Source organism: Protobothrops mucrosquamatus, unplaced genomic scaffold (assembly GCF_001527695.2).
Source record: "Protobothrops mucrosquamatus isolate PMUCROS unplaced genomic scaffold, P.Mucros_1.0 scaffold706, whole genome shotgun sequence".
NCBI lineage: Eukaryota > Metazoa > Chordata > Lepidosauria > Squamata > Viperidae > Protobothrops > Protobothrops mucrosquamatus.
In genome coordinates, this window is record NW_015386987.1 from 302406 (window position 1) to 318778 (window position 16373).

At 33.5% G+C, this 16373-nt stretch overlaps 1 protein-coding gene across 1 annotated transcript in view; it reads left to right on the top strand.

Annotated features, from left to right (window-relative positions):
- The window catches only part of LOC107289463 (nucleoporin Nup37), a gene marked incomplete in the record, with an annotated part of 20819 nt that extends 6073 nt beyond the window's left edge, over positions 1-14746 (top strand). Inside the window, 7 exon segments of the mRNA XM_015818231.1 lie at positions 297-369; positions 2400-2491; positions 6785-6875; positions 8189-8370; positions 9112-9162; positions 11052-11145; positions 13629-14746. Of these exon segments, the coding sequence (XP_015673717.1) occupies positions 297-369; positions 2400-2491; positions 6785-6875; positions 8189-8370; positions 9112-9162; positions 11052-11145; positions 13629-13715 (670 nt within the window).
- Between the last annotated feature and the right edge of the window lie 1627 nt (positions 14747-16373).

Here is a 16373-nt window from a genome sequence, read left to right on the forward strand (position 1 = left end):
TCAGCTTGGAACAATCAGTTAATGTAGAATGTAGAAGTCAAATTACAAGTTTTGGCCACATGATGTTTTGTTTAATGACTACAGTGACTTGGTGACCAAAGGGGAAGTGGTCATAAGCCCATCGTCATATACCAAGATGGTTGGCCAATTGTGGTTGCTAAACAAGGACTACCTATATTGCAGAAGTTTAATAATTAAATGATGTACTTTTTCATGATAAGATAAAACTAATTTGAGGAAATCCATAACATGTCAACTGTTACACAAAATTACAGTGAACTGTTTCATTATCTTAGATTTTGTACTGCTGCTGCTGATAGGAAGTTAAGGTTATTCACATCGGACCTCAAAGATAAGAATGAATATAAGGTGAGAAGAAGAAATAAATTATAATAACAAAGTGGCTTTAAATACTTATTTGTATACAAACCAATTTAAATTGCAAATTAAATTGCATTGCAATGCCTTGCATTCAGTAATTTTGAACAGACGTAAACAATTGCGTTGTATCTTGTATTTTAAAAGATGATTCTAGGTGACATTTTTGTAGCACATTTGTGTTAATAAGCATGATAGCAATTCAAAACTTAAGTTTCATTTTATACTTCTCAGTGCACCTTTTAAATAAAATCAGTTATGTTTATAAAATCTAAAGTAGATTGAATTATGAAAAATTGTGAAATTAACTATATGACATATTTAAGAATATTTAAGAAGCTGCTCAGAATTACCTTGAACTGCGAGATGGGTGGCATATAAATTTAATAAATAAAAAAAGATGAACAGAAAGTATAACAGGATATTCTGTTACATCGTTGAGTGATGTGCAAGGATTTCTTACTCCAGTTTTTTAGTAATACCATGGACAAAATATATTTTCTCTCTTCCTTAGTTATATACAATAGCCGAAGGAGATAAACTTTGGCTTTCAGTGTTGATAAAGTGAACTATTTCAGTCGTGATACTGTAATTCCTCACTTCAGAGTTCTTAGATTTTCAGTATGAGTGTTTTTAACGCAAGCTCAGAGTGATAGGTCTTTGGATTTGAAATGGTTCCTTATATAGAAGCAGTCAGCAGCAATTTAAATATAAACGAAACATATAACCATTCAGATTTGACAGGATGAATAAAAATGAACAGAACAGTGGAATTAGCAATACAGATATTCTTCAAGATACAATGACAGTTGGGACCAGGATTGCCATTGCTAAGCAAAGTGCTCAGAAAGCACAATGATATGTGACCATATCGCTTAGCGATGGCAATTTAGGCAATCCCAGTTGACATCATAATCCTAAAACATGCAGGTTATTAAAGCAGGAAACAATGAGAGTCCAAGGTAAGCAGTGTGGGATACCACAGGAGGGTGAAAGAGGCCCAGGGCAGACCTTGCATGAGTTGGTGAAGGGCAGTGTTGCAGAGTAGCGTGAGTGCAGAAAGAGCAAAAGGGAGGAGGGCACAGTGCATGCAAGCAACGAAAAGCCGATAGGAAGACTTGCAGTCTTCCCTGCTTGCTTCCCCATTGACTTTGTTTGTGGGAAACCAGCAGGAAAAGTTGCAAATGGCAATCATGACTGTGAGAAATTGCAGTTTGTCATATGAGCTGGTTATCAAGTACCTGAATTTTGTTCGGGCGACTATGGGAGATGTTGCAACAGCCAGAACTTTGACGACCAGCTATAAGTTCTTTGTTCAGCACCGTTGTAATTTTGGACAGTCACTGAACAAATGGATGTTAAGCGAGGATAACCTGTATGTCTCTGAACATTTGAACCTTACTTGTAAAATTAGATACAATGTAACAAAAAACCCAGCATGCAAAAGAATTATTGCACCCAAATTCTGCATTTATGATGCATTGGTATACTGGTTCTGTAGCATGTGCTATGAAATCAGTTAAGAGATCCAAGCAAGAATGAAATAATGGCACTTGCCAATTCCTGTGGATAGTGGGACAGAAACCTGAAAGAAGTGTTATTTAACCATTCTAGTAACTTAGATCTATTTACCATTGGGCCTGAAGCTTCCAATAACAAAGACGGCTTTAGTATGGAATTAGTGTTTGTGCAAGCTATTGCAGTGTAATTCATATTATAGTTCACTGATATCAGTTTGAATAAACTAGATCTAAACATATCAGATTGTCTCTTTACAAAACTAAAGTCATGTTGATTTTATTTCCCTCAAAGCTACAATTCAAAATATAGTTTCAACCAGCAAAGTCCTCAGCCTAAATGACTTGGGTCTTGATCTTATATTTTGATCCTAATCTTGCTATCTTCTCCTTATTATGCCTTAGAATGGTGCCTTAACTTTACCTTGATTGATTTTACTTCTTTTAAAATGCCATCTTTGTGTTAATTCCATAATAAAATATATTTCTCCTTTTTATTAACAGACTTTGGAAGGCCATTCAGATTACATTAATGATTTGGTATTTTCACCTAAAGGTCAAGAAATTGCAAGTGTGAGTGATGACCACACATGCAGGTATATATTCTGTTAGTGAAATATTACTTTAATTATTTATGTCTATTTAATTATTTATGTATATAAATGTGAAAAAATTGAACATGTAGAAAATTGATATTTTTGTAGAATTTTTCTACATATACTGTATATTTTAGTTAATATTTAGAAGCTACATACAATTCTAGAATTTGGATGATTATTGTAGCAAATAGATGATTTATTTTTGGCCTATTTGTTTGGGTGATGGGTTTTCAATGGGAGAGTTTGAATGGATTCATGCTATACGAATGAAGGACAAGAATATTTTAAATTGATCTTGCTCTTCCCATCCTGTGTCTTGGCGAAGACAGAATTTTCTGAGAGTCATCTTGAACATTCAGAATTAGTTTCAACTCGTTGGCAGTGGGATATGCAGTATTTTCTGTTTCTAATTTCTGTCTCTTAGAAGATTATCTCTGCCTTTGTCCCTTATTTTACATTATTACAGTAATAGAGTAATGCAGAACTATATTGAAACTACTGTTTTTTTAACTGAGTGAATATAAAAATTAACTTATTAATTTCATGATTCAATACAAATGTACCAATTACTCTACTGGTATGAGGATGTACCCAAGATAATATAGTGTCATTAGTAATGCCAGAAATCGAATATTCTATTAATTAAAGAGTAGCATGTTTTAAAAACAAAAATAATGTAGTGATTTTGCCTTTATGGAAAATTTTCCAGTCATTTGACTACTTACATACATTTTTTAGCATTGGTCTTTATTTGCTTTCATATTTTTATCCATGTGTAATGTTCTGATCTTTAAAACAACTGATATTAGCATTAAAGTGGTCACACTCTGCTTTATAACAAACTGGTAAATTAGGTTGCCAAAGCACTATAACATGTATTCACAAAGAATTAGCTGACATGACTCTTTGGGTCTCAGCCAATGCAACCTGTAATAGTGAAATTCCAAACATTTACTTAGAAGAGTCTCATTCAAACTCGTGGAATATATTGTTATCATGATATAAACAAAAACATCTTTGCAAATGGTTCATATGTACTTCACTTTTTAAAAAGTTGTATGTTTTTCCCAGAATAACATGATTTACAGATAAAAACAGCATATAGAAATACATAGCTCATTGTTGTGAATCAAATGATCTCAAATCCAACTATGTCTCTACAAAAAATTTTTTTTTGCTAAGGATGATCCACAAAGCATTATGAATTCTTATGATTTAATGAGGAAAAATAGCAAAGCAATACTATCATCTCCATTTATGGTTGTCTTGAAAACTGAGCTAATTACTGAGTCTCATCCAGTTTAGAAAAATTATTCCCAAATTAGTTTGGATATGCATGAAGTATGTGACTAAAGATCTGGCCTTGATTATCTATTAGCACAATTTTAAACTGTTTTAGTATAAAATCTGTCCAGCATTTTAATTCCCTGTACTGATCTGGTTTTTTTTTAACTCATTCATTTTATCTTTTTCTTCAAGATTTGTTGATTGACTGACATTTTAAAAATGCAGGATATCTATTGCATCCTCCTTTCATGTAACAGAAACCCTGTGCTTCTGTTACAGTGTAGAACAGGGGTAGTCAACCTTGGCTCTTTTATGACTCGTGGACTTCAACTCCCAGAATTCCTGAGCCAGCCATACTGGCTCAGGAATTCTGGGAGTTGAAGTCCACGAGTCATAAAAGAGCCAAGGTTGAGTACCCCTGGTGTAGAACATAATAATAATCACATTATTAATAGATTTGGCACGTGGTTGGGAGTGGCAGCCAAACTGCCCGTTAGGCGTCAGGCCAGAGTCCAGGTGCGAAGACAATAGTGGGGAGTCGCTGTGGTCAATGGACAACAAACAGTAGACACGGGCTTCCCATTTTGACCTCTACCCACTGCCCACCTAGTTGTGGCGGCCCAGCCGTGACCACCCAGCCACGCCTACCTGGCCCTTTGAGGGCAACCAAAATGTTGATGTGGCCCTCAATGAAATTGAGTTTGACACCCCTGTATTACGACAACCTAGGTTCTTAGGAATAACTGATGCGCATGAAGAACTGGCAGCTGTGGTTTCATGTTGTTATGTTTTATTTATTTATCTCTATATATCTTGTCTTTTATTATTTTTATAAATAATTCAGGGTGGTGAATATACTTAATACATGTAGTTTTCGACTTATAACAATTCATTTAATGAGTGTTCGAAGTTACAACGGCACTCAAAAAAGGGACTTAAGACAATTTTTCACATTTACAATCATTGCAGCATCCCTAAGGTCATGTGATCAAAATTCAAACACTTGGCAACTGGTTCATATTTATGACAATTGCGATGTCCCGGGTCATGTGATCCCCTTTTGTCACCTTCTAATAAGCAAAGTCAATGGGGAAGCCACATTCACTTAACAGCCATGTTACTAAGTTAATAACTGCGGTAATTCACTTAACTGTATCTGAAAAAGTCGTAAAATGGGGCAAAACTCACTTAACAAATGTCTCACTTAGGAACAGAAACACTTAGGCTGAGTTGTGGTTCTAAATCAAGGATTACCTGTACTCTCTTATCCTATTTTCCTCACAACAACTCTGTGTGATAGACTGTACTAACTAGAGAGAGTGACCGGCTCAAAGTCACCCCACAACAATAGCATTAATACTCTAACTTTTCAGAGCATAGGTGATAACATTAATCTGTAATGAGATCAATATTGTTCCCATAATTCATAATGACCATGAATTTATAGCAGTATCAGGATGTATAGATTATACATCAATTTATTTTTATTGCCTGCACATATTTGAAGTATAAACTTGTATTTGGTGAACAGCAGAACTTGTTGCAGCAGAAGAGAGGCAAGAAAGTATTCTGAATATATTCTGTAACTGAATGTGATCTTTATGTTGCAACTAAATTTAAAGCAGATTAAAGCATTAAGTCATAAGCTGTAAAATTGACACAGTTCTCTTTTGCTTCTTTGGCTTGGGAACAGGGCCTGATTCTTTTGCCAAAATAATTCACTGTCTTGAATTATACTAAGTTCATTTTTGAATACATAAACACAGAGAAAGTGTTGATTTGTCTTGGAAAAATCTACAAGGCAAAATTTCTGGCACCAGAAGAAAGGGCTTTGTCTGCAGATTACATAATCAGATAGATGCTCTTTGTTTTCACAGACATGTACTTTAGAAAAAAGGGTTCTAATCTCCATTACGCTATTAATTATATATTAATTCAGTGCTATTTAATTTAATAGTATTTATATTATTTTGATGAATTCTTTTCATATTGCTCTTATATTTTTATCTGTGGTGGTTGGCCAGCACACAAAACAAGGTGTAAATTTGATATATTAATTTATATTTGTGTGCAGTATGCAGATTAAGAATGCACATAACTCCTTAGTTCAAAGAATACAAACAGGCTATGATCTTAGCTGTAATGAGCACATATAGTATAGCTTTCTCCTATTATATACTTTCCTTTTGGTCAACTTCATAATCAGCATCCACTGATATTAATATATGCATATTCTATCTTCTGTCAACTGCATTTAGGATGAGAAGTCCAGATCTTTACTGTCATAGGAAGGGATAACAATGTATAACACTTGGCCACACTTGGCCAAGTGCATCCAGTTATGCATCCAGTTTTGGTCACCACGATGTAAAAAAGATGTTGAGACTCTAGAAAGAGTACAGAGAAGAGCAACAAAGATGATTAGGGGACTGGAGGCTAAAACATATAAGGAACGGTTGCTGGAATTGGTTATGTCTAGCTTAACGAAGAGAAGGACGAGGGGGGACATGATAGCAGTGTTCCAATATCTCAGGGGCTGCCACAAAGAAGAGGGAGTCAAGCTATTTTCCAAAGCGCCTGAGGGCAGGACAAGAAGCAACGGGTGGAAACTAACCAAAGAGAGAAGCAACCTAGAACTAAGAAGAAACTTCCTGACAGTTAGAACAATTAACCAGTGGAACAATCTGCCTCCAGAAGCGGTGAATGCGCCAACACTGGAAGTTTTTAAGAAGAAACTGGACAGCCATTTGTCCGAAATGGTATAGGGTTTCCTGCCTGAGCAGGGGGTTGGACTAGATGACCTCCAAAGTCCCTTCCAACTTTATTATTATTATTATTATTATTATTATTATTATTATTATTATTATTATTATTATTATTATTATTATTATTATTATTATTATTATTGTTATTGTTATTATTATTGTTATTATTATTATTATTGTTATTGTTATTATTATTATTATTATTACCTCCTTAAACCCTAATCTTTTTTATGTTTAGAGTCTGGGATTTAGAAGGACATTTAAGAGCTTATTTTGTTCTACGTTCTCCTGGAATGAGTGTGGGCTGGCATCCTGAGGATGCATTCAAGGCAAGTATCAACCAAACTGGGAGCTACTTACAATAATTGTATATAAAACTGAAGCATTTCAGAATTTTCCAGTGTTCACACTCTGAAAATGTGCTTTGCAGTTAAAGGGACATTATATGTTGCTTTAGTAACCTACTTCATCGTTTAAGCTATTGGAGAAAGGTGAAGTGACTGGGGAAGAATCACTTATGCTCCTCTATGCTCCTGAGAAGATTTAAAAAAAAAAAAAGCTATTATCATACTATGATAATTTAATTATTAAAATGGTCTAGCTTCATTATTTCCAAAGCATCTTGATCCTGGAATTTATTTATTAATTTCCTACCATGCTCTTTCCTTATTTACTGTCTAGACCAGGCATGTCAAACTCACGATGTCACATGACGTCGCATGATGTATCACAACTTTTTCCCCATTGCTAGCAATGGGATGGGCACAGTTTTGGCGTGACGCATCCAGCCCACGCCCTGGCAGTTTGACTTGCTTGGTCTAGACCAGGGGTAGGCAACCTTGGCTCTTTTATGACTCGTGGACTTCAACTCCCAGAATTCCTGAGCCAGCTATGCTGGCTCAGGAATTCTGGGAGTTGAAGTCCACGAGTCATAAAAGAGCCAAGGTTGCCTACCCCCCTGGTCTAGACAGTTTTTAAGCTTTCTCTTGTGTAAGAGAAATAAAACAAATGAAATCAGTTTTAAAGCCAAGTGGTATAAAAATTAAAATAGCTCTCCAAAATTATAAAATTGCAGTCCCAAGTATGAGTAACAGCAGAGGTATTCAGAGGAAAAACATGAGTTATAAATGGATCTGTGGGATTGCTTTAAAAGTAAGCACTGATAGGACCTGATGAACCCTAGGTAATCAAAAAGGTCTCCTTGATAACTTATTTGAAAGAAGACTGACTTTCTGGCCTTTTGCAATGTCTAATGGGCATGAGAACAAATTTGGGTTGTCGTGTTTAATTTATTGCTGCATTTTAAAGCCAGTTGGAATTCACTTCATCTAAGTATGATCTGTTTTGTGGATTTATATTGCTGGATGATGTCATGTCTTTTAATCTTTAGTTCTTCCCATATTTCTCATACTTTGTGTTTATGATGTAATGAGTTGTTGAATTATGATAATTGATGGAGTTGGCTTCATTCCAAGATCTTTCTTCAGTTAGAATTCATTTTTGAATGTTAGACATATAGAAAAATCATAACTTAATTATAATGATTCTTGATTGCACTGTTGCAATAAGGTGTACAGGATAAGCAAGTCTGAATAATGCCATATCCCAAGAATTGCAACTGACTGTTATCTTTCATTTGTAGTTGATGGTAGCAGAAAAGAATGGAACGATTCGATTCTATGATCTTGTGACACATCAGGCTATATTGTCTCTCACAACTGATCAAACACCACTAATGTCAGCAAGCTGGTGCCTAAAAAATACTTTTAAAGTTGGAGCAGTTGCAGGAAATGACTGGTTTATCTGGGACATTACTCGATCTAGGTATCATAAAATATTCCATGCATTTTTATTGAGACATTTCAGTATAATAGATGATTATTGTCTTTTTAAAAAACGTGCACAAAATATTATTTATTATTAAGGCCCTATTTGATTTAGAAGTAGAAAGAAAAAAGGAAATGCTTAGGAGATGTCATTTTCTGTTACTATAGTCCTTAGTGTAAAAGACTATTACACTTTAACTGTTGATTAGAATTTGCAGGGAAATATTAACATAGTTAATATAGTTTTTATGATGTAAAAAGATGTAAAAAGAATAATTCTAGAAATCACTTATCGATTTACAAAATAACTTCCTAAATTTGTGTTTGCAATTAATATTGATATAAAAAGCCAAGAAAAAGAAAACATGGACATATATTGAGAAATAAAGCCAGGAAAATGTTTCCACTGCATTTATTTGCTTTGTGCATCATTTCCCTTGTATATGTGGATTGAGTAAAGAGAATTAAAAATATCTCTTTTTCTAGCAATTCTTTTTCTACGTTACTCAAGCCTACATATTCTCAAAAGCAATTTCCATGTGAAATGCTTTTAAAATTATGTTGGAAAGCAACCATTTTGTGGTTTTTAAGTGACAGCCTTTTTTACAAATAAAGTTGTTGAACAGCATGTATTTCTGATTGTTATCTTAGAATGAAGTCATGCCGTCCAAATTGTGCATGACCTACTTCTCATCAGGAATTAATGATTTTTATTATTAGAAATTATTCTCTCTTTTAGTTACCCTTTGGATAAGAGGCCTGTCCATGCAGATAGAGCCAGATTATTTAGGTAAGTTTTATTTAAATACATATTTAATTGATGCATTTGATTAACTGACTTCTCCATTAATCATTGGTGAAGGACCACAAGGTTTGGCTTTTGCCAATATTTACAGGTATAGTTTGCATTTGAGAGATAATCGTGCAATTTTTCTTTGAAGTGTTATTTTAAATTAATTGTTAATATTTTACTCTTTCTATTAGCCTAACCTTTCTCACTTGATTTTTATGGCTGGGAACTCTGAAAATTGTAATCTTAAAATATTAAGAGACTAGCCAGCTTTCAAAAGACTTAGTTAGAAAATGAAAGTCTATTAAGAAAATGGGATGAAATAGGAAATAATGGAGAATTTTAGCACAATGTATAGTAATTTTTACATTAGTTAGAAAGGCTGTCATATCCAAGCCCTTGCTCAGTGCAGGAATCCAAGTTAAGGCATGTTAGAAAAGTACCATTCCAGCTTGAGCACATAACAATTAAGTAGAATGCATCACATCTTAGGTTAACTGGTTTCACTGTTCAGCTGCATGTCCTTTTTAAACATTAAAACCAAAATTTGCATTCCTATAATTTAATTACATGCTTTCACGTCCCAAAGGGCAGATTTAGGATGCAGACCCCTTGGAGATGCCAGAGTAAGCAGCATAAAAATGCTGGTAATGAAATAAACAAGACTTGCTTTCTAGTCCCTGAAGTTTTAATTGTCTTTCCCCGAAACTGTCACGTTTTTTTCTGAAACTTTCTTAAGGTATGGTACCTAGAACTGCACACAGTTCGGTACTTGAGGTGGGGTCTGACCACAGTACAATAGAATGAAATAATTACTTCCCATGGTTTTGGTATTATATATTTCTGATGTATTCTAAAGTTGCATATATATATATATATTTGGTAGCAGCATCACATTACTATCTCATGGGCAATCACTGTTCCAAGGAAAATGTAGTTGTTTTGCAGGAATGAAATACAATGCAAAACATTCAGTATTTATGTGAGGAATTGATTACAGGGAGTCCTCAACTTATGATAATTGAGCCCAAAAATTCTGTTGCTAAGCGAGACATTTGTTAAGTGAGTTTTGGTTATTTTTACCAGTTTTCTTGCCACAGTTGTTAAGTGAATCACTGCAATTAAGTTAGTAAACATGGTTGTTAAGTGAATCTGGCTTCCCCATTGGCTTTGCTTGTCAGAAGGACACAAAAGGTGATCACATGACCTTAGGACATTGCAACCATCATAAATATGAGCCAGTTGCCAAGTGTCCAAATTTTGATCATGTGACTGTGGGTATGCTACAATAGTTGTGTGAAAAATGGTAATAAGTCACTTTTTTTAGTGCCATTGTAACTTCAATCAGTCACTAAATGAACTGTTGTAAGTCGAAGACTACCTGTATTATTGTATCTTTTACACTGAGCCAAAAGATGAGTGCATGTACATACACAAGCGTTAGGCCTATGCAAAGCATTCAGTAGGGGAACTTCACATGACAGTATGAAAAAGCATCCTACTTTAAAGTAGCTATGTCTTTGGAAAGATTCACTTAGATGCTTCAAAAAATGTCCCATGATTGTGTATATGCATAGATAACACTTCCCTGTATTCCCAAGCAAAAATTGAAGCCACTTAGATACACTGACAGCTGGGGAGTCTTTTCTAACAGCTGCACAAACCTTCCAAAAGATGTGATTGCTTTAATATCTTGCCTACATTATACAGTATAAAATATTTTCAAGAGCTGTAGCATAGATTTCTGAAAATGATTCACTGAATTCACTGGAAAAGATCTATTTTATATACCAATGAAATGATGAAATTCAGAAGTGTTTAATTTTGACTTTCATAATTATATTGAACATTATTTTAAAATGTTGTTAAGTTTCTCTTTATGTGTTTAGATGGTCCCGAGTGAATGAAAACTTGTTCGCTACTACTGGCTATCCAGGAAAAATGATCAGTCAACTTCTAGTTCATCATTTAGGCCACCCTCAGGTAAATGTATGACAAATCAAAGATGTAAAATCCATTTTTTAAAAAATTATTGTACAATTTTGTCCTTAAGCAACTTAGGATTACATGACAAATCAAGTGTGATCCATTGTGGGAAATTTTCTTTTATTTATTTCTCACTTGGACTTCATATGCTTTGAATCTACTTTATCAGAACATCTCAAGAAAAACTGCATTTGTATGGTCAAAAGGAAAAAAAATATAGGCTGGAATTCAGAAAGCTACTTTAGACACTCTCTCTTTAAAGTCTTAGGCGTACTTGTAAGGATTTTTTTTTAACTTTACTGTTTTTAAACATTAGATTCTCATGGTGCAGTGCACAGTGTTCTTGGTAATGGCTTCAGTTTTAAAAAATAATGTATTAAATGCCACGGAAATTGGCAACTTAAAAAGAAAATCCCTTTTAGATTCTGGTTGTAGGGGATAAGCTGAGGATATTTGGAGCATAATAAAATATATTCTAGTTCACCTGGCTTTAATAGGCAAGATGTTCAATCTAAGGCATATAGTATTACTAGTAATTAACTTTGTGTCATTGTGATTGTGTCTTCCTGAAATAGTGCTGTAAAATTTGTCCTTTTTGGCTTTCCATATGAGTTAAAGTGATTATGAAACAGATTTGGAAAGTAAAGCTGAGACTATTGGAAAAGACTTGAGAATAAATTATTCAACCTCAGTCCTCTGCACTCAAAAGGAACTCAAGGATTAAGAGAATTAAAGTCATGCCTATATATTTTGCATCTTGTATTGCATCTTATACATTTTGCGCATTGCACAAATTTAATTCATGTCCAGTGGATTAGATTTCCAGAAAGGACTAATGGGAACCAGTTAAAAGAATCATTTAAGGTAGTACCTTATAAGAGAGTTTGAATTTCATGAAATTCTTTCTGGTAGAATGATTATTAGAAGCTATAAAAATAGCATTGTGCTTATACTTCGGTTTAATGTGTTATGTGCTCCTGGCCACTTTCCTTCATGACCAGAGGCAAGCTTGCCTGACCAATAACCAGCCAAGACACAGTGAAGGCCTTTTGTTTCATTTATTGCAATAAGCGGGGAGAGAAGCTATCAAAGCTTGGTTCTCTTCAAAGTTTTAACCCAAAATATCCTCCTTTATACAGCCCTTGTCCCGGCCGCCACATCCCTCCTCTTTCCCCATTGGCTGAGGTACTATGAGGTTACACTCTTTCCAACCGCCTCCTACATATTTCCTGCTACATACTAAATCATATTCACATATACAATTATAATAAGAAAAATTAGACATTTAAATGGTTATTTTAAACTCTGTAGATGTTTATGTCCCCATTTTAAACAATAAGTTCTTTTCCTGCTTTTCAATTCAGTGTGCCTTTCCTCTTATCTTATTCAGCTCATTTTCCTATTCTCCAATTCAACCTGTCTTTCCTGGCTAGCCATTTCCTTTTACAGCTGTATATTTTTTATGGCTTCTCTTCTTCCTTTCTTAGACCCAGCTATTTTTGCCTATATGTTTATCTTACTTCCTTTATGTTAACCTTTCCTCTTTCCCACCATAGCTTTTCTACTCAGAAATTTCCACTGCAGCAAATTCAATTATAAATTTCTCTTTCAATATTAAATTTTGAAGACCTTTCTTTTACTTCTATCAAATGTAAATAATATAATAGAACTTCTAGAGATCTCAGCGTAGCAATACGTTGATTTAGCAACAGACATTTCTGTCTGCCTCCTGATTTTCCAAGTTCTAAGGCTAAAAGAGACAGCATATAATAAGTGCATTTCTTAGATATCCATGATGTATTATGACTGATTTTGCTGATTTTCATATTTACCAGAGAAAACGAGCAGAAATATTTAGTCACCAAGAGAGCAAAACGTTTACAAGCATCATCTGTTAGTTCTTAATGTTTAACTATCAGAGGAAACTATATTTGGAACGTGATGTAAAATGGATAGACTATGATAAAGGGAAATTTAGGTATTACTGTGGAAAAACAGTAAAACAACTAAATGAAAGTGCTGGCTTCTATATCCAGTGTCAGATCTTTAAAAAAAGATTGGGAGGACCATCTTGATTTATTTTGGACTTTTCCCTCATGTGCTAACAGTAGATTTTTTTTTTTACTTGTATAGTTTATTTTTTTGCTAAATCATTATTTTTCAGCTTCTAGTTTCAAATTTAGAAGCAAGCTGCCTTGGGATTTAGAAATTCTGAAGTTATATCCAATTCCAGTGATAATTGCTGGGTTACAGCCCAACAGCTAAAGAGTATTTTGAAATTTCTTTTTTTTTCAACAAAAATTTTTATTGGTTTTATTTTACATGGTGGCAAGGCCATCAATTAATCAAAACAAAATCATATTTGTACAATTCAAATTATTTCAATATAATTAACTCAGTTATACATATAACTAATCTATTATTATTTTAATATATCCTACTTCCCCTTAGGTCAATACTAGTAACTCTATTTCTATACNGGATCTGGTTTAACCTGGCACAGGACTCTTCCACTATGTGCCATGGGAGGAGATCATAAAGTATATTTTTGGGTGACTGAAATGTAAAAAACTATATCTACTCTATAGTGGTTTAAAGTATCAGATAATGATTAAGAGAGGGGAGAGTTGAAGTAATATAGTTGTCTTATTTTATACTTTTTTTTTTACAGAAACATTACTTTTGAACAAAGTTCTGAAGTTTTTAAACTACTTTGTTTCTAGTTTTAGAAGTGCAGCTGGATTTAGCAGGGCATTGTACTCAATGTTTTCTGTGCAAATCTTCTTGAAATAATCTCTTGTGCAAATCTTCATTTGTTTAAAAGAAGTGCAGTCAAGAGAAACAGTTAAAATAGATAGCCTATATGGAAAGATATATACTTTCATATCATTACCAGCAAAGTAAGAGTGGCTAAAAATGTTCATTCATATCCCATCTCAGCCTGGAATGACAAAGCATAGCAAAATCTCTAAAAGTGAATATTTTTAATACAAATTGATTCCTGATATGAACGTGTATATCTGTGATACCAAGAAATGCTATGCTACTATAGATAGCGAGGCATGATGTGGTTACAATAAATAACCTCACTTATTGGCTGCTAACTTTTACAACTGAATCTATTGAGAAAAAAGACAAATCCAAAACAGTAACAAACAGGTAGTCAATTTCTACAATGAAATTAAATTGTATACTTAACAGATGTTAAGAACCTTTTTTTTAACAGATGTTAAGAACCTTTTTTTTAACAGATGTTAAGAACCTTTTTTGGGGGGCGGTTCATGATAAATGAGAATGAGATAAATGAGAAGTCAGTTTTTTCAGGTTGCTGAATAATGGGCAAAATCCATCCTTTAGTTCAGGCATGTCAAACTCGTGACATCACGTGGCGTCGCACAACGTATCACGACTTTTCCCCCATTGCTGGCAATGGGGTAGGTGCGGTTTCAGTATGATGCATCCGGCCCACAGGCCGGCAGTTTGACATGCCTGCTTTAGTTGCTTGAAAATTAAAAATGCCCATAAGCTTCCATTCTGATTAGGACTGCACAATGTTTTTGAAGATTGAGCTGTAATAAAGACTGTAATTTTCACAACTGCAAAATTCAAACATTATTTATTTATTTCATATGAAAGTTGATAGTATGTGATGGGAAGAGTTCTTACAAACAGATAATACAAATCAGACACAAAGAGATGTTTTTAATGAAGCAGGTTTACAAAAAATGCTTTTCTCAATTACAGTGTTAATATTTCATTTCACGTGAAAATTAAAATTATGACTTTATTAGCTATCTGATGTTGCACAAATATAAGAAGGCTACAATAAGTGAAACAAATATTCTGTAAATATATATTATGGGCACTTATTTTATTCAAATGTTAACGTTTTACTTGCTCACAATGGATTGCCCTGTGTCCTTTTATATATTCTCAGTCAAAAAACAAAAAAATTGCACCTCAGAGCTTGAACAAATCTTTAAAAAGCAAACAGCTTGTTCTTTCTAAAAGCTGTTAGTGTGCTAAGTAAAACTGTGTGAAAGTTTTTAAGAAAATTCAACTGGAAAATAATGACTTTATGGGTCTGTAATCAATGGCTCTACTTCAAAAATCCATTTTGTGCATCTGTTTTAATTAAGCTTATCCGTTAGAGTTTTTGAAGTATGCTATCAAACTTCCTGGGAAATTTCTTTTTGCACATATTTCACCTTTAAATTATCCTTTTTTACAATTTTTGTACAGGTTAAAATAGGCAAAATATTGTCAAAGACTACAAAGCTCAGCATGCATTTCTCTTTATTTTAGCATGGATTCATACATTCAGATCACAAACACATTTTCTACACCAGTATCTCTAAATAGCTTAACAGGTCAATATGAAACATGCAAATATCAGAAGAAAGTGAGTTTTTAATTTCAAATAGTTAAAAGTGACCAGTATCATTTCCCGTGTGTGTCTGTGTGTATAGTTTCCAATATAATATTATCTATCATGTTTGGCAGATAACACTATATTTTCTTCTAAATAATAAAACAATTTTGCTCCAAAAATATTTATCAAAATAAAAAAATAATTTACCTATGTAAATATAGCGATATTTCTGATATCTGGAATAATTTGTGCTAATTTCCAGAATCTATATATGCCCTTAACATCCTGCAGCTTATAACTTTTCCTCACTATTTTTTACTGAGAGTATATCAGCAAATGTCAAAAAGTTCAAATAAAAAATAAAAGTTTATTTATGTCTAATTTTAGGATATACTTTTTTAAAAAATCTCTTTTTGTTTTATTGGCTTTTGTATTCAAATGTTTTATCTTTGTGTTATACTTTTTATACAATATTACTAACTTTATATCAAAGTTGCTAATATTCTTAATATTTTCATAATTTTCAAATTAAATTGTTACAAATTAAATATAGTTTAGCTATTCAGTAGTTCCACAGATTTGAGTTGATCTACTCTGGGTCCAAAACTAGATCCCAATTTATGTAAATATACTTTACATCTATATCAACAAACATATGAGCTGATGCTTCTTTAAAAACACTGCGCTTGATAACATAACAGCCCTGGGGGATCAGGCTAAGGCCCTTCATGATCCAATGTTTTGTTTTCACTATGATATTGAGGATATATTCATATCCCCTTAGTATTTAAAAGTGCAGTGGAAATTGGGAGTCTGTTTGAACTAAAGACACAAACTAATCAAGAAAAAACAT